Genomic DNA, 24,211 nt, shown 5'->3' with positions numbered 1-24,211 from the left:
ACTCAGTGAAGTGAGCCACTGTGGTTGCAGAGGACAAGCCTGTAATAAACATACTTGTGTGAACTGTTGGCGTGCTCTACCCCAGGGAAACAACTATTCCTTTCAGTCCTCACTCACTTAAACAAAGGTACCAAAGGCCCTTGTTGAAAGGTGGGGGTGACTGTGCAATGAATGGTGTTAGAACTTCTCTCTAATCATTGTCTAAATTCTTTAGCTAATATTCTTTATTGCCACCAGATTTGTGTGCTTCAAAAACACTTGTTTTGAGTTTTATATTCTTTATTTTCACAACTCAGATTTTTGTATCAATATATATTTTTAATCTGTTTAGAACTTTGTTATGTAACCTTGTTGAAATCAAATTGGGATGCTATGAACTAGAGCCAAATAAAAGCCAGTCCGCTGAGGATTATCTTAAATCCTTCATGGAGACAGAAGTGAAGCCACTGTGGCCTAAGGGCTGGATGCAGGCAAGGTAAGTAATATGCTTTCTAGGAGTCTGATGTGTTTTCTTGTCAATTTGATTAAATATATTTGCACAAAACCACATCACATTGATTTTGCTAAAAAATTACATGTTTGAGGGGGTGGTACATGGGAAGGTTTGGATGGAGGAAAGGGAAAGGGGGAGTATCATCTCAAAAAAATATTTAAAATAAGAACTTACATGTTCAACATTCTGTTAATATATAGTATTACAGGCTGGGGCTACATTGAGAGATCTCCATCTCAATAAAATGTGTTTTTGTGTGTGTGTGTGTGTGTGTGTGTGTGTGTGTGTTATTTTAGATCATCACCACTTAACTTGTGGAAATAGAAATAAGTATGAAGATTTTATTTTGTTTTTAATTCAAATTTTTTTTCATTTTTGCTTCTGAGTTTAGTAGTAAGGAAAAGATTGGAGGATGACGGTTCTACATTTGATGCATAGGAAGGAAACTACATGCTGGATTTAGAGCAGAACTTGACATGGTGGCACAGCACTAATGAGAATGATACAGAAGGGTTGCAGGTTTGAAGCCAGCCAGTAGTAGAGAGTTCCAGCTTGGGCTATGTAGTATAACTCATCTTCCAAAACACAAAATCATAAACCTTTTCTGCTGATTTGGTAAAATTTCTAAATACAAAGAAACTAAATAAAATTTTCATGAAATACATTATTGAATAAAGTTGTTAATACTTTGGTAAATAAACAAAAATTAAATGATTAAGGATTTTGAGTTCAAAGTCAGCATGACCTATAATACTACATTTGAAGCTAGTCTGAGCCACACAGCAAGATCTTGTATGTAAAACAAAAATAGAAAATGAAGCAATTACCATGTTAGTTACTATAGAAATAATGTTGTCTTTTAATGTTTCCAGAATGCTTTTTAAGGAAAGCCGGAGTGTACATAATCATCTTACTTCTGCTCCGTGAGTAAACCCTGATTCCAGATTTCTCCATTTGTTTTTATTCATGTTATGGCTTTAAGAAACAAAGATGGGAGGGATTGGGAATTTGGCTCAGTGGTAGAGCGCTTAGGCAAGCGCAAGGCCCTGGGTTCGGTCCCCAGCTCTGACAAAAAGAAAAAGGAAAAAAAAAAAAAGAAACAAAGATGGGGCTGGAGAGATGGCTCAGTGGTTAAGAGCACTGACTGCTCTTAGGTCCTGATTTCAATTCCCAGCAACCACATGGTGGCTCACAACCATCTGTAAGGGATCCAATACCCTCTTCTGGTGTGTCTGAAGACAGCTGCAGTGTACCCATAAACATAAAGAAATAATTCTTAAAAGAAACAAAGATGTTTACTAAAGTGCTGATTGACATAGGTAAGACTTAAGTCTACTTTTAGGTCATCGTCTCTCTGTTGCTACCCTTTGTTTGGTTGGTTTTATGTTGTTTTGATTGGTGACTTTGGGAACAGTCCTGAGATACTCTCCCAGTCTAGATTGGTATTCTCCTATGGGGAGCTCTGAGGAGCTTAGGGTAGCTCCTCTCATTCTTATTGTCTGCATGCGTAACGGCATCAGATGAGCTGATCCAATAGTGATCTTCCTTGTGTACACAGAAATGGCTCTTTCTTAGTAATAATAAAAAAAACAGATTTCTAGGTCTGCAAAATGTTTCCGTTGATAAAAGCATTTGCCTTATATAGACTTGATTGGAGCCCTAGAACAATGGCGAAAGGAGAAAACCAACTCCTAAAGTTGATCCCTGATTTCCACATGTGTACTGAGGCATGTTTATATCTACACACATATAGTTGCTCACTAATAAAATCAAATTTTAAAAAATGTTAATACCAGAGATTAAACCCAGGTCCCAGCATATGCTAGGCAGGTACTCTTCTACTTAGCCACATGCCTAGCGCAGAGAGACTGCTGTTAAAGAGTGAGCCTTTATCCTCTTAATACATAGGAAAATGCAGTGTTTTGTTTGTGGTTGCTTTGGGGGTACATATTGATCCAGTGGGAAAATAGCTCAGTTAGTTGAGTATTTAAAATGTATAAGGCCTTTGGTTTTATCTCTAGCACTTAAAAAAGGGTTATTGAAATATATAAAGTTATCAAGTTATAATTTGCTGAGCACTTTAATGTAGTTTTAATTATCATTTTGGGGATGATATTATCAAATTGCTGTTCTCCTTTCATACATACAGTTAGAAGAAATAGAAATTTTTAGTGTATAGAAAGGACACTTTGTTAGTTTATCATCAGAGATCTGTTGTGTTTCAATTATTCTGTTTTCTCTCTTGAGACAGAGTCTTACTTTTTTGTCCAGTCTGGCCTTAATGGGCTCCATGTGACCCTCCTGCCTCTGCTTCTCAAGTAACTCAGATCATGAGTTCGTGCCACTATGTCTCGCCCCCATCGAGGCTGGGTGTTGAGTGACATCCTAGCCCACTCCTCAGCTTTTAAATAGTTCCACTGTTACTGCTATGTTTGTGTTTTATTGTATGTATGCATGTATATATGTTTGTTTGTATTTTTATCAGAAAATAGAATAAGTAAGCCAGGCAATGTTGCTACTTTAATCCCAGTGCTGGGGAGATAGAGGCAGGAAGATCTGAGTTTGAGGCCAACCTGGTCTATGGAGTGAGTTTCAGGACAGCCAGGGCCATACAGAGAAAGCAGCCTGTCTTAAAAAAAGAAAGAAAGAAAGAAAGAAAGAGAGAAAATAAGATAGGTAAATATGACTGTCTTATGCTCTACTGCCTTCCTCCTAAAAGGGCATGGAGAATTACTGTTGCCTTCCTGAAACTCCATAATATTTGCAGGTATTTCATACTGGTTCCTAAATGTTCAAAGTTTCTTGCTTTATTTATTTTGAGACTAAGTCTTACAGTGTAGCCCAGGCTGGCCTAGACCTTACTGTGTAGACCAGAGCGACCTCAAACTCACAAAGTTTTCTTCTTGCCCTTTAACTAATTAGTTATAAATCTAACAATTTTTGATTTTTTTCGTAAGTAAAATATCATTATTAACCCATCTCCATAATTTGTATTTGGTCTACCTTGAAAGCTGTTTCCCTATGTATAATTGTGAGTTCTTAACACTCTAAGTCTATCTCCTTAGGCATCTGTTGTGAGTTATTTTATGTTTTATATATTTATGTGTGGTTTTTAATTTTTTCTTATCTAAGATATTTCTTATTTTAGTAATTAATTGGCCTTTCAGTCAATTTGAATTAGAAAAATATTGCTTAAGTATTCCCAGGCAAGCTGAATACTTATATGTGGTTCCTGCCTTCAAGGACGTTTCCCAGTGGTGGAAGAAGTTAGAGTAGTCTGCTGTAATCCATAACATATAACTGCTTTTGAGATGACCTTCATTTCAATCTTTTATCACAGGGCGAAGAAAAAGGTGATTCCTGCATCAAAACCCAAAGTCAAGGTAAGAGCCCAGCAACTCTGTAGGTGGTCCTAATTGGTGAGTGTTGGGAGGGAGTTTAAGGTGAAAAGAACATACGCTGTTTAGCAAAGCATAGGTGCTTGTGTAAAATTCCTTGATTTCAACTTCATAAAAGTCCATTTGAAAAACATATGGTTATGGAGCTGTGGGGATTTGCATACATTAATTCTATGTAGAAATATTGAGTGAAATGAAACAAATGTTCTTTAAAAAACATAGTTGTCTGGGCATGATTGTATGTGCCTTTAATCCCAGCACTCGGGAGGCAGAGGCAGGCGCATCTCTGAATTCAAGACCAGCCTGGTCTACAGAGAGTTCTAGCACAGCTAGGACTGAACAGAGAAACTGTTCCAGAAAACCATACTAAGATTCTACATAGAAAGGAGGCAGTCCAGAGTCAGAGGAGCTACCCAGTGAGAGTCTGTTGCTGAGGCCCCACTGCCCTGGAAAAGACTGTCCATCTCATAGTAGAGAGACTACATATGGAGTGAAACATTGTGACTTCTTTTCACTTGACATTCAGAGTATTGCAGGATTTTCTGGGATTAGTACAAGTCAGAATTAGAAAATAAGCCAGTGTAAAACAGGGCCCTGAGAGAGATGGAGAGATGGCTCGGTGGTTCTTCCAAAGGTACTAAGTTAAATCCCCAGCAACCACATGGTAGCTCACAACCATCTGTAATAGGATCTGATGCCGTCTTTTGGTACGTCTGAAGACAGCAGTCTACCCACATACATAAAAAAATAAATCTTTAAAAAGCAAAAAAAAAAAAAAAAAAAAAAAATGGCCCTGAAAGAATTACATCTTTAGTTACAGACGAGGAGAGGGAGTAGCAGAGAAATGAAGATGATTATGTCTTGACCAAGGGTCTAGATTAGAGGAAGACCCCTTCTCTATTGAAAATGTCTCCTTTGTTAGGATTTTAATTTGCATTACTTGGCAAAACCTTAAAGGTGGCCTAGAACAGCAGATAAAAAAAGGTTTTGTTGTTCACATTCTAGGCTTACTTATCAGTCAGACATACAGGCTGCAGACAGAGCTCAGACAGACTGTAGACTTTGCGTGACAGAGGTCAGTGCTTAACCTCACCACCACAGAAAAGACCCAGAATAAACAAAACAAAAAACACAAACAACAAGCAAAAAGAACCTATGAGCTTACTGTCTACTGTCTGAAATATAAACTACATGGGGAGGTATATTAGTATAGGTTAGAGTCAGCGAACACCACAAACAACTAAATCCCCAGGAGGACAGGCCATAGATTTGTTAATTTAGAACATAAAATTACTTGGGCATGGTGGTACTTAACTCTAATCCCAGCACTCTGGAGGAAGAGGCAGAAAAATTACAGCAAGTTTGGGGCCAATCTCTTCTCCATAACTCTGTGTCACTCAGGGATACATGGACCTGCTCCTACCTCCAAGAAAAGAATATAAAATAATTTTAGCAGTGCTTAGGAGAAGGAAGATTGTGAACCCTCCCATGCTTCTTCTATTCTTTAGCCAAGCACAAGTCTTGCCTCGCTACCAACATGAATATTTAAAGTGGAAAAGTAATAAAAAGCAGACATTCATAACATTGGACGTTCAAGCTGATCCTTGGCTTGATGGAGTTGGAGCTTAAACTTGAGATAAAAAAAGATGCTGCCTCCCCTCAGAGAAATAGTTAAAACAGAAACTCTGTGCTGGTGATATTATTGCCCCACCTCTCTAATGATGGAGTTTTAGTAAGTGCTTGTACTGTCACCATGCGCAAGCATGAGTCTCATGTTTATTCATCATGTGACAACAGCAGACCCTTATAGGGTCATACATACCCACACTTTTGTAGATAGTGAGGCTTTGAAGTTCTTAGAGTAAAGTTGAGGACAAGTGCTCTGGAAGTTAGAGTGTACAGCATTCTTAACAGCTTACTTACTGTGACACCGTAGGAGGTGATGGTAAAGACCCTTCCTGTTCGTTCTTTCCCTACTATGCTGAAGGTAAGTGATGTGGCTGTAGACATCAGTATATAAGACTCTGGGTGTGGGACTTTTTCTTCCTAAGGAACTAATAGCACCTTTGAAATGATTTATTGATCTGTGCAATAGTTTTGTCTTTATCTTAAACATGAAATTTAGCACTGTTTATATTACTCTCAACAAATAAATGGTTGCTCTTTAACTTGCTAATATTTTTCTCTGAATATTTTAAACTATAATTCTCTTAACTCTTCCTTGATTTAAAAAAAAGTTAATTTAACTGACAATATTCACTTAGGTGTTTAGTATTTTAATTACTAATACCTTCATTTTCTTAGGACAGTAAGACTTAGACTTAAGACTTAGATGAGTATCTTTTCACTTGTAGGAGACAGTAAGCACGTATTTGATAAACTACAAATGCTGTCCATCAAAACGAGTAGAATGATTTGAATAACTAGTTTCCTAATATACTGTAGTCAGGAGCTACAGAAATACAAGGAAGCAGAGAACAAGAGTTGGCATCCCACCTCAAACCTCTAGACAGGAGTCTGGATAGTCTTGATATAAAAGCTCTTCCAGAAGTCCTGAGTTTCCACACAACCATCTGTGGACAATGATGTCTTCTGATGTGTCCAGCTACAGGCTGATATATAATAAATAAATCTTTAAAAAAAAAAATAAAAAAAAAAAAAGTGAAGTCCCTTCCACACACCAGGACAATGATGTCAGTCAGTGTCCTTTAGCCCCGTTTTCAGGTCCTGGGAAGGTGACTTGCAAGGACATGGTGGTATAGTATGTCACACTGGTATTTAGAGATCTGGATAGAGTACTGTCTTAATGTTATTTTGGTTTTGGCAGTCTTTTCAAGATTTCTAGCTTTAAAATAAAGGGCCTAGTACCTTGGCACATGACTTTTATATCAGTACTTGGGAGGCAGAGGCACATAAATCTTAGTGAGTTCAAGGCCAGCCTGGTCTACATAAGGAGTTCAGAACAGGCAAGGCTATAAACAGACCAGTATCAGAACAAAATAATAATAATAATTTTAGTCATAAGAATGTCTTAGTCTTATAAAAACTAAATTTAAAGTGTGTAAATTAACTCTGTATTCTTTCTAATATGATGCTACTTATGCTAGGAATGTAGCCCCAAAAAAGACCCCAAAGCGCCTGCATCCGTGGTGGCTTCAGGTGGTGGTCCTTGCACGAGCTCCAGCACATCGATCGTTGCCTCAGCCAGCTCTAGCTCTACACCAGCCCAAGAAACCATCTGCCTGGATGACTCCCTAGATGAAGACCTTTCTCTCCCCTCAGCCTCTCTGGATCTTGTATCTGAAGCTTTAGCTGTCATCAACAATGGGAACAAGGGCCCCTCAGTCAGTTCAAGGCTAAATGTGCCAACCACAAAACCTCGTCCAGGCCTGAGAGAAGAAAAGCTAGCAAGTATCATGAGTAAGTTACCACTGGCTACTCCCAAAAAACTAGATTCTCCTCAGACTGCTCACTCATCAAGTCTCATTGCTGGTCACACGGGGCCAGTACCAAAGAAACCCCAGGACTTAGCTCACACTGGTATTTCTTCAGGCCTTATTGCTGGTTCTTCAATTCAGAACCCTAAAGTTTCCTTAGAACCTTTGCCAGCCAGGCTGCTCCAGCAAGGACTGCAAAGGTCAAGCCAGATACATGCTTCCTCTTCACAGACTCATGTCTCCTCCTCCCAAGCCCAAGCTGCTGCCTCCTCTCATGCTCTGGGAACATCAGAGGCCCAAGATGCTTCTTCGTTAACACAAGTAACAAAGGTGCACCAGCACTCAGCTGTCCAGCAGAACTATGTGTCTCCTTTACAAGCCACCATTAGTAAATCACAGACCAACCCAGTGGTGAAATTAAGTAATAACCCCCAACTTTCCTGTTCGTCCCAGTTACTCAAGACTTCAGAGAAGCCACTGATGTATCGCCTCCCTTTGTCTACCCCATCACCTGGAAATGGTTCTCAGGGGTCTCACCCCCTGGTTTCTAGGACAGCACCGAGTACCACTACCTCCAGTAACTATTTAGCCAAGGCTATGGTGTCACAAATCTCCACGCAGGGTTTCAAATCTCCCTTCTCAATGGCCGCATCTCCCAAACTTGCCGCATCTCCCAAACCTGCCACATCTCCCAAACCTTTGACCTCACCTAAGCCTTCTGTTTCACCCAAGCCCTCTCTATCAGCTAAGCCTTCAGTATCTACTAAACTGATTTCTAAATCCAATCCAACTCCCAAGCCTGCTGTATGCCCGAGTTCTTCTAGTCCAAACACACTAGTAGCCCAGAGTAGCCACTCCACAAGTAACAACCCTGCCCATAAACAGCCCAGTGGAATGAACATCAGCAGACAGTCTCCCACTCTGAATTTGTTGCCCTCAAATCGCACTTCTGGCCTTCCGACTACAAAAACTCTTCAGGCCCCTTCTAAACTAACAAACTCATCGTCCGCTGGAACTGTTGGGAAGAGCAGCTTGAGTGGAATCCCAGTGAATGTACCTGCCAGCAGAGGTAGCAACCTTAACTCAAGTGGAGCTAATAGGACTAGTCTATCTGGGGGAACAGGAAGTGGAACACAGGGTGCTACTAAACCGTTGTCTACTCCACATAGACCAACCTCTGCCTCAGGGTCTTCAGTGGTAACAGCCAGTGTGCAGGTATGTATGGACTGTATATTTATATGATGATGTAAGATTGAGTAAACTTCCTGGGTCACCTTAATGACTTTGCAGGTGATGCATACAGCACATAGTCTGTGTTCAAAATGGGCTGATAACAGCCATGCCTATGAAATGGTCTTAGAGTTGACATCATAGTGCTGTGTGAAGTTTCCATTGGAATGTGGGTTTTTTATTTTTTTCAACCAAGTATCATGTTAGGCCATGTGCATGGTGCCATACACCTGTAATACTAGCACATGGAAGGCTGAAGCAGGAAGGCCAGCCTGGGCTATATGCAGGGGCTTCTAAGCTAGCCTGGGCTGCATAACAGAGTCTTAAGTAAGACTTTAGATGGTGGGCACGTTAGCTCAGTGCTAGTCTCTCTAACACATGTGAAACCCCAAGATTAGTCCCCCATACCAGGGAAAATCACATTTACCTTAACATTTGTTTTTTGGGGAAAAAAAACTTGAGTGGATATTTACAGCTTTATCTCTTAGCCAGACCAGACATGGTGGTGCACTCCTGCAATCCTAATTCTTGCAAGGTCAGATGTTCAGAAGTTCAAAGTTGTTTTTGGTTACACATCAGGTTCAAGGCCAGCATGGGCTATGACATCCTGTTGAGGGAAAAAAATCTCCACAAACTGTCTCATTAAAAGCAAAACTAAGTATTAGTAGTGTGGGTCTCTATAAATGTGAAATGGCATGATGTGCATATTGGATGCAGTGCTTAAGAATGCCAGAAGAGGGCGACAGAGCCCCCTGGAGCTGGAGTTACAGGCAGGCGTCAGCCTCTGACTTGGATGCTAGAAACCAACTCTAGTCCTCTGGAAGAGCAGCAAGTGAGCTTAACCACTGAGCTACCTTCCTTATTTATTACGTCAAATGTATATATTTGTATTATTTCTCTTTAAGCATTTATCCTCTCCAAAATTTTGTTTTACATTAGCTTTTTGTTATGTATAATTCTGTCTGCTAAATGTGGAATGCCTATATACCACCTCCTCCCAGTTTGTTAATTTTTAGTGTAAACTTGCCTCTCAATCAAGGTCTGTTTGCTGGAAGGGACATGAATTGTATTTCCTTCACTGCTGTTGCACACCTGACCAGGTCTTTGTGTGCTGTGACACTTACCTGGCTTACTGACTGTCCTCAGCACTCCTGCATGGTGTTTAGGGTTATTATAGAAGGGTCTGAGGCCGTGCTAATTGAAGTACATCCTTTTATAAGAGGGTGTGTTTGCTCTGCTGACATGACTAGAAAACGTCCCTTTAAATCCCAGTATTCTTAGGCTATAGCTGTGCTGATCTCATTTCATTAATTTTGTACTTAGGACATAAAGAACCTCAGACCTGACTGTTTTTTCAGCTCAAGAATATCTTATTCTCAGTCAGTGAGATGGCTGAATGGGTAGAGGTACTTGCCACCAAGCATAATGACTTGAGTTCCATCCCTGGGACCCACAGGGTAGAAGAACAGACTCCCGAAAGTTGTCCTCTAGCCTCCACATCCACGTACCACTATTGCACAGTCTCCCCTGCCCAAGAATAAATGTAATTTTAAGATTATTTTTTATAAAAATAAAGACTGTTGTTCTGTGTTTGGTAGTTGTTTCTGATTCAGTGCTTTATTTAGATTTGTTTAGAGAGTAGACATTTGTATACAGACCTGACTGGCTAGGACTCTACTGCACTCCTACCTGTCCCTGAAGCTGAGACTCCCTGCATGTGCTGAAGGCTATTTTGAGAGGACTTTTGGTTTTTTGGAGTTTTATGGGGTTATTTTTGTTTTTGATTTTTTGTTGTTTTGGGTTTTTGTTTTGTTTGTTTGTTGAGACAACTTGGACTAACACATCTGATACATTGTTCATGTATTTCTTGGCTCTGACTTCTAAGTCATCTTGAATTGTGTCTACTTTTCCACCTTGTCTATATTTTGAGATTTTTAAGAGACTTGTTCACATTAGTGATGTGGTTTAATATTTTTCCTCCTGGAAGTACTGTATATTCACTATGAACACATTTAGAGACAAGAAAAAAGCCACCTGTGCGCCACCTTTTATTTATAGGGTGTTTTAAGGCTGTTTTCAAAAACCTCTTACATAATAGTATATTGTAAATACCTTTTTGAAAATACATATTTTATGATGTATAGTCCTTAAATCTTTGCGAATGTGACTCATCTGTGAAATGAGTTCTTTAAGTCAATGCTTTAAGTTCTTTTGCTGCTTCCTAGTCTGTGGAATGGTAATTTAATGAATTTTCCCCTTGCTATTTGTAGAGGCTTCATGCAGTTCAGTATAGTGTTGAAGACTTGGTGTTGTGTACATATTTAATAATACCAAGTTATTCTTCAACTTACATCATTCTCCAGGAATACTAATGTAAAACAAATTCAATTTACTGTCACTTCACTGGTTCATATCCATATTGATGTTTTGTCTTTGTGAAACAAAAAAAAATTGTTTTCATCATAATAAAGCTGAGTGAGGTGTTCTTCACCTAAATGCCAGCACTGAGGCAAAAGGATCACTTGAGCCCATAAGTTCAAGACCAGCCTAGGCAAGATAGTAAGACCTTTCCTCAAGGAAAGGGTTAAAGACAAAGGGTAGAGAGGTAAATAACAAAAGTCAAATTCTCTGATTATGGAGATTATTTGTTAAAATTGTTAATTATAGAAAAGGTCTGGGAATTAGCCTTTATTACTCTTCATATTTGCTAAAGAAGTGACTTACTAAAGTTAACCTTTAATTTGATCACAGAACTAAATGAAATTCCAATAAAAGTAGTAAGTAGTTCCTGGTCCACTCTCTCCTCCTTACCACACACAGTCTCACTTTTTCTGAAACAAGGCCTTCCAGAAGGCCACTACTTCCTGTGTGCTGGTGTCATAGGCACGCATCACCGTGCCCAGCTTGAAAGAAGAATGAATGGCAACCAGGTGTGGTGTGGCTCACCTTATTCCCAGGCAGAGGCAGGACATCTTGACTTCGAGATCAGCCTGGTCTTCATTGAATTCAGACCAGGCAAGGCTGCATAGTGAGCATAGTGAGACCTTGTACAAGAGAAGTGAATGAGTGAATGAATGACCCACTTAATTTTTATAAATGTTACCATATTGGTTCTCTTGTGATTTCCATTATAAAAATAAGAATTTCAGTTCTCTTATAGCTTTACTGTTTTGCTGAAATAGTGATCAAATTTTGGTTAAATCTCTATGACATAAGTACTGTCTTTGCTGTATTATCAGGGTTACAGCTTCGTTTCTTTATTATAAAATGCCAGGGGAGTTTTTTTACACTTAAATTGGTTTTGTGTATTGTTGTTTACTTCATCGCCTTCAGGTATCTTGTTAAATTGTCCTTCACTTTTTTCCACCTCTGAAATCTGTCTGACCTTGTTGTATTTGACTATCATTGCCCCAAAGGAAGCCATTCACTGTCTTAAGAATGACTGATCTGTCAGCATGAAGTCTGTATGACAAAATCTGTGCTCAAGACAAGTTCCTTCCTCCTATTCTTCCACTCCCAAGTGGCTTTACAACACAGAAACCCCAAGATGCCCTCCCTCCTTGATCTGTTTTTCTCTCTCTCAATGGTTCGACTCAGGAAAAAGTCAACAGTTTATTAGCATCACGTACCCTCTGCAGCCAAGTAGTTGTTGTGCAGTAGACTGTCTCTAGTGTTGTCAGCTGCTTGTGGCCTCCAGCTGCCTGCTGAACTCAGGTGCTGAAAGCAGATGTTCCTTGATGAGGGAGTAAATTTGGGGCCTGTTGCTCTTGTAGTTGCACCTCCTGTCTACAAGGCATCTGCAGGGCTATCTGAAGCACGATGAAAAGATAGGTCATTTAACAAAGGGTGGCAGGTCAAAGCTTAATACTAATTCTGTCTGCTTTCTACTTAATAACTTTCCTTCCAGAACGTTCTTCCCCTTTCTTGACCTCCAACCTATGACTTTGTATGACCCCATATTTGTCTCTTTATTATTCTAGAAGGCAACATTCAGTAAGCAAACTTGAGTACTATGTGAGTAATATGTGCCAAGCTCTCTTCCCTGTGCTGGGGAACCAGGGTGATAAGCACAAGTTTATCTAAAAAAAGAAAGCATCTGCTATGAAAAGATTGTTAAAAATTGGTTGTTGGTAAGATCATAGACTATAGAAGGCCTGTTAAAGGAAATACTATTGAATTTGACCTGAGAGTTGGAGGAACAGGGCACAGCCATGTGTAGAAAAGATGGGAAATCAGTATGGGCTAGAGGAAACAGCAGTGTAAAAATGCCAAGTGAAAGAACCCTCAGTGTGCTGTGTGAGCAAAGTATGGGGCGAGACCCACACTATATCAAGGGAACCTGGTAGGATTTGGGATTTACAATGTATGGAAGGGACGCTGGTAAAAGGAGGTCTTAACTAAGAAAAACGGTATAACTACATTTCAGAATATTATTCTGGATGAGTGGGAAACAGCTGTCTTACCCAACAGAATGCATAACTTTGTAAGAACAAGTGTCTACCTGAGAAAAGCAGTTTCCATTCATATTTTTTCTCAAAATGGAGAAAGCTTAGAAAACATGTCTGATTGTGGACACTATATATCCTGCTTATCTAGATAATGTTAACAGGTTTTCTATGCTCCCAAATGTTATAAACATTGAGATTTTCTACTTCCTAAAGTACCCCTTAAAGAAACTTCTACATGTCAGTATAACATTGAAGTCACCTGACATTCCAGTTCCATAAACAAAATCAGATGGAAAATTCTTAGAAAGAGTGAAACATTAGTTGTAACATTTTTTTAAAGATTTATTTTATGTATATGAGCACACTGTAGCTGTCTTCAGACACACCAGAAGAGGGCGTCAGATCCCATTACAGATGGTTGTGAGCCACCATGTGGTTGCAGGGAATTGCACTCAGGACCTCTGGAAGAGCAGTCAGTGCTCTTAACCACTGAGCCATCTCTCCAGCCCATAACATTTTTTTAATTGCTGATTAATTCGTTATTTTTAAAAATAGGAACTTGTCTCAATTTATCTTCTATGTTATAATGCTTAAATTAGATTCTTGCAGAAAGACTTTAAAAGGGTTAACTCATTTGCAGTATTTACTGTTTTCACTGAGGGAGTCCATTCAGGACACAGCCTTGGAGATTACCTTGAGACTACAATAGATTTAATATTTAAAATGAAGGACCATTATTGCTTATTTTTTAAACTGATACTGGATCCTTTTTATCCTAGTTGCTTTAAAAAGCTATTATTTCTAATTGGGTAGTTTTTCATAAATATACTCACTGTGTATCAGAATCAGCATAGTAAAAAGGCTGGCCACCTTTTAAAGTGTCACTTAACAGAGTGTTGAGAATTAGGTATAAGGAGAAAGTTGGGTGAGGAGGAAACTGCCGTTCAGTTGTGAGGACGGAAGACTCAGAGCATAGTCCCAACACCTGAAAGAGAAATGCTTGCTGAGGGCAGGGCATGGTGGGGGACCACATGGTTCTAGGTTTGAACAGGTCAAGTGTTGGAAACCCATGTCGTGTTACTCTCTAAACTCTGATTCACAGGATTAAACCTGAGGTGACAGGTCAGAACTGCACTTCTAAATCTCCTCGGTAACAAACAAGAGAAGGGAATGGGGGAGTGAAAGCAAAACGAGATGGCTTCTGCAGATAAGCTCACTTCTGTTCAGTAAGAGTATGAACCCTGAAATGTATAAATAGTGTGAATATGCCACACATGTATGGGAAAGTTACATGTATTTCTTAACACATTAAGAAATAAAACCTTCAGCCCTGGTAAGGCATGTTGGTGTCTGAAGCATTCCTGTAATCACAGTACTTAAAGACGTTGAGGCTGGAAGACTCAGATTTTAAGGTTGGTTTGTGTTTTATAATGAGTTCCAGGCCAGCCTGGGCTGCACAGAGACCCTGCTTGAAACAAACATAACTCTTTCTTTTTTTTTTTTCCGGAGCTGGGGACCAAACCCAGGGCCTTGTGCTTCCTAGGCAAGCGCTCTACCACTGAGCTAAATCCCCAACCCCAAACATAACTCTTAATTGATGAGGTATTTTAGTTAGAAGTAAGCACACAAAATCAACAATAGCTAATATGTATTATCAACTTAAAAAGCTTTTTGGAAGTTCTGGCTGGCCTGAAACTTGCTATGTAAACCAAACTGGCCTCAGTTTCACAGAGATCCACCTGGCTCTGCCTCCCAAGTGCTGGGATTAAAAGCATATACCACCACCAACCCATGAGGAGACGCTTACTCTTAGTCTAAATTCAGAAAAGCAGAGCAATGGGAACCAGCTTTCAGCAGTTCTGAAGAAACTAGACTGTGGAAAATGGAGGAGGCTATCCTTCAGTAAGATTTTTTAAAAGAGATACAAATGATACCAGATTATTACTGGGAGATGGGGGGAAACTTGAAATAACAGTGGAGATATAGAAAGAAAAAGAGTCTGGGGGTAGGGGATGGAGAGGCACTGTCTATCCTACAGTTGGAGCCCTTGGTGGTGGAGGTAGGGCAGTTATCAGCTCTAGGGAAGCATGGGTAGGACCAAGGATGACAGCTTTCAGAGGGTTCAGATGCTGGGATGAGGGAGCAGTAGGTGAGGACAGCAGTGGGGGCCTTGCACCAGAAGAGCGAGCCTTCAGAGTCCCAATGGAAGTGGCTGGAATTACTTCCTAGTGACTCCTGACTGGTTTTGGAAGGAGAAGCAGAGAAGGGAAGCTGTAAGTTTTGGACTTTGAGGCTTACAAACAAGAATGGACGTTGAACATCCAAGAAGCAGGCTACCGTGCCAACGAAAGAGCTGTGTACTGCAAAAACATTCACTTGAGACTTTCAGAATCATTATGAATAACTCTTTGGATTATTGTTTTCACCTCAGTCTTAATTTCTTTCTGATTTGTTAGAATGGATAAAGAGACAGTCTTGCATCCGTGAATATGTTAATTCAATTTAGGTGCAATGCTTTATTTCTTATCTATTTTGACCCCTGGTTTCTACACAGTCTACAGCAGGAGCATCATTATTGGCTAATGCCTCACCTCTGACTCTCATGACATCACCTTTGTCTGTAACAAATCAAACTGTGACTCCCTTTGGGATGCTGGGTGGCCTTGTTCCAGTGACCATGCCCTTCCAGTTTCCCTTGGAGCTTCTTGGCTTTGGAACGGACACAGCTGGCGTGACAGCCACCTCGGGATCTACCTCAGCGGCTCTCCATCATGGCCTAACGCAGAGTAAGTGGGGCTCTATTCTAAATGAGCAGATGAACCCTCTAATGCCATATTTCCAAGGCAATGCAGTATGTAAGAGAAAGTCAAAGTTTGACGAAATCAAGACTGTATTTACATAAGTCAACTTTTTAAATATGTGTGCTGTAGTGTTAGAAAGCTCTTAGAGCTTGGGCTTACACTGGTATTAGATAAGGCATTATTTCTAAGTTTGATCTAAGGGACTCACAGCTTACAATCACTAACAGCTGTATTTTCCTCTCAGATTTACTAAAGAGTTTACAGCCAGGAACTCAGCACGCAGCAACCCTTTCCCACTCACCTCTGCCTACACACTTACAGCAAGCATTTAATGGTAAGCAGGCTCCTTGTTTCTGTTGTCTGCAAGTGTTGAACTGTTTGTTTGTTTGTTTTAATGTACATTTGGTGTTTGGCCTGGAACTGGAGTTACAGGCAGTTGTGAGCTGCCATATGGGTGCTGGGAATTGAACCCAGGTGTTCTGTAAAAGCAGCCAATGCTCTTAACTGCTGAGCCATGTCTCAGACCCGAGGAAACTTTTTTGAAGGGTTTTATTATATAAATGTGTTGCCTAAGTATGAATTTATAAAATAATTAACCAAAGTCATAGATGCTGAGAAGAAGGCTCAGCAGTCAAGTGAAGGAGGCACTTGAATTCGGGCCCCAGAACCCACAAAAAGAGGTAAATGAGAACAACTCCACAACAGTGTCCTCAGCTCCCACCTACACATGGGTAGGCACATTGCTGCACACATTGCTGCACACACACAGTCAGGAGCTCAGCAGCTAAAAGTCTGCTCTTAGAACCGACCCAAGTTCAGTTCCTAGCAACTCATAAGAGTGTAACTTCAGGAGTGATGACGCTCTCTTCTGGCCACCAGGCACACACGTGCTACATATACATACATGCAGGCAAAACACATGTCTTGGTTAGGGTTTTACTGCTGTGAACAGACACCATGACCAAGGCAACTCTTACAAGGACAACATTTAATTGGGGCTGGATTACAGGATCAGAGGCTTAGTCCATTATCATCAAGGCAGGAGCATGGCAGTGTCTAGGCAGACATGGTGCAGAAGGAGCTGAGAGTTCTACATCTTCATCTGAAGGCGGCTAGCAGAATACTGACTTCCAGGCAGCTAGGATAAGGGTATTAAAGCCCACACCCACAGTGACAAACTTACTCCAACAAGGCCACACATCCCAACAGTGCCACTCCCTGAGCCAAGCATATATAAGCCATCACATTCCACTCTCTGGCCTCCATGGGCTTGTTCAAACATATGAGTCTATGGGGGTCATATCTAGCATAGCATAATTTAAAAAGTACATTTAGTCCAACTCCCCAAGTCCCCATAGTCTATAGTAGCATCAACAGTGTTCGGCACTGGAGAGGTGGCTCAGTGGTTAAGAGCACTGACTGCTCTTCCAGAGGTCCTAAGTTCAAATCCTAACAACCACATGGTGGCTCGCAACCATCTGTAGTGGGATCTGATGTCCTCTTCTGGTTTGTCTGAAGACAGCTACAATGTGAAAGAAACAATGTTAAAAGTCCAAAGTTCAAAAGTCCCTTCTGAGATCCATCCAATTACTTAACTGTAATCCCCGAATCAAGACAAGAAACCAACTGGGCAAACTCCAAACTCTCTTATCTCCATGTCTGATATCAAAGCAGTCTTCAGACCTCCAATTCCCTTTTCATCTTTGCTGACTGCAACAAACTTCTTTTTCTGGGCTGGTTCCACTCCCTGTTAGCAGTATTCCTTAGCAGGTAGCCCACAGCTCTGACATCTCAAACATCTTGGGGTCTCCAAAGCAATTTCAGTGTTACAGCTTCTTGTTTAAATGTCTAGGATGCACATGTGATCTTCTGGGCTCCTCCAAAAGGCTTAGGTCACTTCTCCAGCTCTGCCCTCCGTAGCACTGTAAGGTCAGATTGATCCACTCCACTGCTGCTCCTGTTCTTAGTGATCATCCCATGGTACTGGCATCTCTAATACACTGGGGTCTTCTACTGCAACTAGGCTTCACCAATAGCCTCTCATAGGCTCTCTTCTTGGTGCCAAGCCTCAACTCCTTTGCATGACTCCTTCATTCCTGGGCCATCAACTACAGCTGAGGCTGCACCTTCACTAATGTCTTTCCATGGCTTCTCACAGTGCCCAGCCTCAGCTGCTCTCCATGATCCCTTCATGCCTTCAAAACCAGTACCACCTGGGTGATTCTTGCACATTACCAAGTACAGCTGCAGCACAAGCTACAACCTTGGCTGTCTCTGGAACACAGCAAACACTTCCCAGAAGATTTCACCTCAGTGATGCTGGTCTCTTCTTAGTCACCATTAATTTCTTAGCTCCAGCTACCCAGCATCAATTGTCCCAGTAGTCCCTCCTATTCAGACTCTAAAGCTAGAGCCATGTGTCCAAAGATGTCGAATTCTGCTGTTTGCAGGTGTTTTATTACATTATCACCAGCTTTCTGTTTTCCAACTCCTTCACTGCCTAAGCTCAGCTGGCCTAGAACTTGCTGTATAGACTGACTTTGAACTCGAGGTCTGCATGCCTGTCTCCTAAGCACTGGGATTAAAGGTGTGGTCCACTAACCCTGGATTTAAGTTTTCCTTCACCTAGAACTTGCTGTGTTCTAGGCTGGCCTTGCACTCAGAAATCTGTCTTTGCCTCCTGGGATTAAAGACTTGTATTACCATGCTCAGACCTAAATTTAGCTGTGTGGAATCTTGCCCCAAAGTCACTACTCCCTTAATTCAATTCAATATCCTAGAACACAGAACTCTATTTCACTTCCTGCTGCCCCATTAAAATTCAAACCATATTTTTTATTTTTCCTTTCTCAGCTTGCTACACTTGTTTAATATGGTCTTCTTGAGATTTAACCAGAAAACAAAGTATATGATGGGTGTTTTCTGACACTTCCCTTGTCAATGCAATTAATATAAATCTCTTCACCTTAGCCTCAGATAGACTCTTGAAACGAAGGCAAAAAGCAGCCACATTCTAAACCAAAAAGCCACAAAAACAGTTTTTAGGCCACAGATTAAAATTATTATCCTGTGAAACATCTTGGACCAAGTCTGCACAGTTCAAATCTTTCACAGCAATGAAGTCTTCCATATTCCTACTAGGATTGCCCATTTAAAGCATTCCACTGCTTTCCAAATCCAGTGTCTCCAAATCCACATTTTTTCCAAACAAAAACATGGTCAGGCCTATCATAGCAATACACCAGTCCCTGACACCATCTTCTGTCCTAGGTTTTACTGCTGTGAACAGACACCATGACCAAGGCAACTCTTACAAGATAATTGGGGTTGGCTTACAGGTTCAGAGATTCCGTCCATTATCATCAAGGTGGGAGCACAGCAGCATCCAGACAGACATGGTGCAGCAGGAGCTGAGAGTTCTACATCTTCATCTGAAGGCTCCTAGGCAGCTAGAACAAGGGTTTTAAAGCCCACACCCACAGGGCCACACCTACTCCAACAAGGCCACACCTCCCAACAATGCCATTCCCTGGGCCAAGCATATACAGACTATCACACACCCATACACATAAAATTAAAACTAAAATAAACTGTTTTTAAACCAGTTTACTCTTGAGCATAGGGCAGAAATTAGAGTTATGCAGCAGTCTTGAGGCAATAGGCTATCATTAATCCTGTGGTCATTCCCGTGATCAGGTACTCAAGGCTCATCCCTGAGAGAAGGAACGTAAACCCCATCTACTTCCTCTGCATTTGATTTGGTTTAAATATATTCCTGTTCTGTGGTCCATCCAGTTGCAGACATGTGCTCTACTGACTGGTGTGAATGTGACCACCGACAAGGAAATTGACAAACAGGATTCTTGTTGCTCAAAAGACTCAAGCTCTATGTAAACTAACTTATCTAGTTAATACCACTCTCCCAGAACAGGAAAAAGGAAATCTAAGTATTTTTCCAAATAACTAAAATTTAAGTTTAAAACTGTTTCCTCTCACAACCGTCTGTAATGGGATCTGAAGCCCAGCTACAATGTACTTATATGCATAAAATAAATCTTTACAAAAACCTGTTCACTCAAAAATACAATATAAGGCATTAAACTTGAGTTTGGATTCAGTTTGAAAATCTGCAGCATCACTTCTCTTATTCCACATTGAAAACAAAACAAAAAAGCTTCTAATAGACATAGGAATTTAATAAAAATAACTCATCTAGTAAATGGATGTCAGTAAGAGCCCATTAAGTGTTTATTCTCCTAATCTGAATCTAAAACAGGGGCCAAAAGGAAGCTTTCTTGTTTTTTAGAGATTCATTTATTTATTTATATGAGTACACTGTAGCTGTCTTCAGACACACCAGAAGAGGGCATCAGATCTCATTACAGATGGTTGTGAGCCACCATGTGGTTGCTGGGATTTGAACTCAGGACCTCTGGAAGAGCAGGCAGGCTCTTAACCACTGAGCTATCTCTCCAGCCTGCTTTTTTGTTTTGGCTGGTTGGTTGGTTGGTTTGTGTTTTGAAACGGTCTCACTGTGTGGACCTGGCTGGCCTGAAATATGCTTTGTAGATCATACCAGCCTTGAACTCATTGCATGCTGCTGCCACCATACCTGGGTGGCACAAATAATAATAAACACTTTGTAACTACCCAACTTTATCATTGTAATATAAAAGAGCCACAAATGACTTATAAACAATCAAGTAAAGTTGGCTTCCAATATAAAACTATATTAATAAAATAGATGGTTAATTGATTAAACTTGAGTTTGGATTCAGTTCAGCCATGGGCCATACTGCACCAAACTCTGCTATAAAGAATTTCACAGTACAGTTAATGGACCTTGCTTTATTTTGATAGTTAAATTATTTTGGTAATTAAACAACTTTTTTGTTACCTTGAACAAAATCCTATTTTAATAGTACCTTACCATTTTAATAATTTTGTTATACCATAGATCAAATCATTTCTCTCTACAAACATATATTGTGAATGAAAACAGCCTGGTTATTTCTAGAACTGTTAATACAACTTTGAAATAATCATTAGCATTGATACAGCTTTTCTTCCAAAGCAGTCTGTTTTGATTTTTTTTTTTTTTAATGTTTTTAAGATACTTGGATATGACATGAGTGGATATGGCCATGTGCCTTAGGATTCCTCCTCTTGTGAAGAATTTCCTTCCTTTGTAATTTTCTTTCAGGCCTGGCTTCTCTGAGTCTTTGTTTTCCTTACTAGTAGGGCTCTGAAAATTAGCTGAGACTGTTTCTTGATGTTGTGGATTGTTGGGTACTGCTCTTGCGTGGGGAACCCTGTCTTCTCTTCCTCCGATGTTTTTAGAAGTGTTTGACTGAGAGTTACATAGAATAGTTACACATTGTGTGCCAGCAGTGACACACTGGTAGATGTAGAAACTAAGCTGCCCAGAGGCAGCACAAGGCCAGGATCTAAACAAAGAGACATAGCTACATCTTGTGTACAACCAATGTGCTGTGTTCATAATACTTGGGAATTATCACATGTCATCATATGGCAAAATATTTAATTCCACTTACAAGAAAATAAAAATGGCCTAGTCTTCCAAAGAAATCAAAAGATGGAATAGGTTCCTTTAAGGTGGGCATTGTGTGATCTGATTCCTTGAGAACCCAGCATTGAACTATTTATTTAAAATAGTACATGCCTGCTGGAATAGTTTTCCTAGAGTTTTTAGCCACTGCCTTTCTACCTGTTAGGTTTAATCAACTTCTGTAATGCCATCACTATGGAGTAAAGGTTATCTTTTTAGAGATGTAAGTCACAATAAACTGATTCTTCTTGCTTTTGCTTTTTTTTTCTTTTTTACAATATGCAAAGCATATTCATTTAATGTTTCTTTTCTCAGATGGAGGCCAAAGTAAAGGGGACACTAAATTGCCACGGAAACCTCAGTGACTTTGCAGCAAGCGAGAGAGGAACCACGTGGCTGGCTAGCTGGCAGGTGGCCGACCTGATGGGAAGTCTTGGTGGTCACAGGGCTGCTGTTCCTGTCGATGTTTACATTCTTGTCCCAAGCACTGTGGAGAGAAGGAAAAGAAAGAGTATGTTACTTGAGCAAAGCCAGTGCAGGAGGAAGAAATGCTTCTGTGCAAAGTTAGTGACCTTTGGTCTTTTAAAATCAAAGTTCCCATGTTAACCTACTTAAAACAGACTCAGCTGTCAAACCCACAGAAGTATAAATTTGACTTTATAGAAAAAGAAAATGAAAAAAAAAGCTGGGGGAGAAGGAAGTGAGTTGAGCGGATTTGGGTAAATGGCCATCCATCCTGGGGGTCGGATCTGAACACTCTACATATAAGTGCATAGTAAAAGCAGCTAAAAGTAGAATTAGCCCAGTTTGAGGAGAATCAGTCATGTCTGTTTAGTGGACAGATTTGCCACAGTCGCATGATGCTCTCCAGACAGTAGCCGAAGAGTACTGTACCCTCAAATGTCCTGAGCAAACTTGAATCTTCTCCAGTATGTAGCAGCTCCCTGTGCAAGTCTGCGGACTGAAGATGCTTCAGCAGAGTTGCTGTGACACAGTGATAATAGTACTATAGCTTCTAGATTTTTAAAGTCAGGAAAGTGAGCCTGTGCTCTTAAGAAACAAAATGTAGATAATCCCCTTTTTATAAAAGGGTCAGTTTCATCGTCCATTCAGAAGTAAGTACTGAACTCTTCCCGCAGGTGACTTGTCGCCTGCTATTGACTGGTTAGTATTTATTTCTAGTTCTGATGCACAGAAGTGACTGCTTGCATTTTCTCTTGACATGGGTCTTTGTTGTTGGGCTGCTGCTTTGCTGCTGTCTCTCTTGCAGCCTGCCAAGAACTGCAAATGCCCAGTTCCCTCCCTGCACAGTGCTCTTTCACTAATGGTACTTTAGGTGACTAGAGCTGTTGATATAAACAGGAGTGTGCACAGCATCTGTTTCTTCATGGGTCAAACAAATAACATACATACATATATATATACATATATATGTATGTTATTACATATATTACATATATATGTATGTATATATATACATAAAATAGTATACCGTTTTTCATTCTGAAGTGGTATTTTTAAAGGGATGAATTCCAGTAGGAATACAGATGTGCACAAGGGATGACCTTTTATAACTATCACAATGAAGCTTTATGACCCATATCCAGTATAGTATGTTTTGAGCATTTGGAATCTTAAAAAGTTTTACTAGAATTTACTCAGAATGTTAATAGTCAAGTCAGCGTACAGATTATAAGATTCTTTAATTCTAGTTTCCATATGCAAATAGAGGCAATGAAGGGTGTGAAGGGGAAAACACAGTTCTTTTGGGATACATTTTATTTTGCCTCAGCCAGGTTTGTGGTGTCCATTGAATTTTAACTTCTGAGTATTTTCAGAATATCCAAGAATAAGCTCTGAGTGATATAACTTTAGTTTATATATGGTGTCAGACTAGCCTGGTAATAACAAGATTGCTTTTATAATCTCATTACATACTACCCTGTATCATTAAGTTTATTCAGATAAGAGTTTTGACCAGCCCCCATTTTCCTTTGATAAGCAAAAGTCCCAAGAAGCTTCTAGGACTATAATAACCAACCTCAGACCTGCTCCAGTTTTTATGCCTATAATTTGACTTCAAAGTCACAATGGCATGCTTAATAGCAAAAAGTCAGTGAAGAGTTGAAAGCTTTAGTTCCAAGAACTCGTTACAGTAAGGGAAGATGATTATTTAGAAGAACTATTGAAGCTGGGTATGGTGGCTCTTGCTTATAGTCCTAGCATTCAGGAACCTGAGGCAGGAAGATCTCAGGTTTGAGGCCAGCCTGGAGTATTTAGCAGCAAGTCTGTACTGGGCTAACAAAAAAACCCTGTCTAAAAAAAAAAAAAAAAAAAAAGGAAAGGAAAGAAAAGGAATCATTGGTATAATTTCTTGACTGTAGAAATTTACTTTACCAATTAAACAAATATGGAGGATATGTAAGCCCCAGTAGATAGTTTGGAAAGATACTGAGAGATTGCAGAGAGGTTTGACTTGAATTAAGGTTCATTTGAAAGGTCTCTTAGAGAAACTTTCTCAGCTCTTGGCTTATACCAGCACCAGGTAACTTCCTTTCACAGGCCTGCTTGTACTTCATGGGTTGCTGTGCTGGGGTGTCTGTTGAGGAAGGGAGCCTTGTGCTTCATTTTCTCTACCCAGAGAGAAGTCTGTGTGTATTAGTGTCTCCTTGCTGATACTTGTGTTTTTGTGTATTTGCGTACACATACACAAAGTCAAACAATAATCGTAGGTTCTTAAACCCATCGATTTTGAACCATGCTATATGAAGACCGTTGGTGGTTCTTTGCCATCCTTAGAAAAAAACAAAATTTGTAATTCTCTTTCCCATGTCA

General features: G+C 40.1%; 1 protein-coding gene across 1 annotated transcript in view; it reads left to right on the top strand.

Annotated features, from left to right (window-relative positions):
* Ubn2 (ubinuclein 2) overlaps positions 1 to 23,697 on the top strand; it is a 66,431-nt gene extending 42,734 nt beyond the window's left edge. Inside the window, 8 exon segments of the mRNA XM_032906733.1 lie at positions 332 to 475; positions 1,366 to 1,416; positions 3,834 to 3,876; positions 5,828 to 5,878; positions 6,999 to 8,543; positions 15,561 to 15,792; positions 16,052 to 16,141; positions 21,692 to 23,697. Coding sequence (XP_032762624.1) covers positions 332 to 475; positions 1,366 to 1,416; positions 3,834 to 3,876; positions 5,828 to 5,878; positions 6,999 to 8,543; positions 15,561 to 15,792; positions 16,052 to 16,141; positions 21,692 to 21,741 — 2,206 coding nt within the window. The 3' untranslated portion in view covers positions 21,742 to 23,697.
* The last annotated feature ends 514 nt before the right edge of the window (positions 23,698 to 24,211 follow it).

Source organism: Rattus rattus, chromosome 6 (genome assembly GCF_011064425.1).
Source record: "Rattus rattus isolate New Zealand chromosome 6, Rrattus_CSIRO_v1, whole genome shotgun sequence".
NCBI classification, from domain to species: Eukaryota; Metazoa; Chordata; class Mammalia; order Rodentia; family Muridae; genus Rattus; species Rattus rattus.
This window is presented reverse-complemented; position numbering and strand designations above follow the sequence as displayed.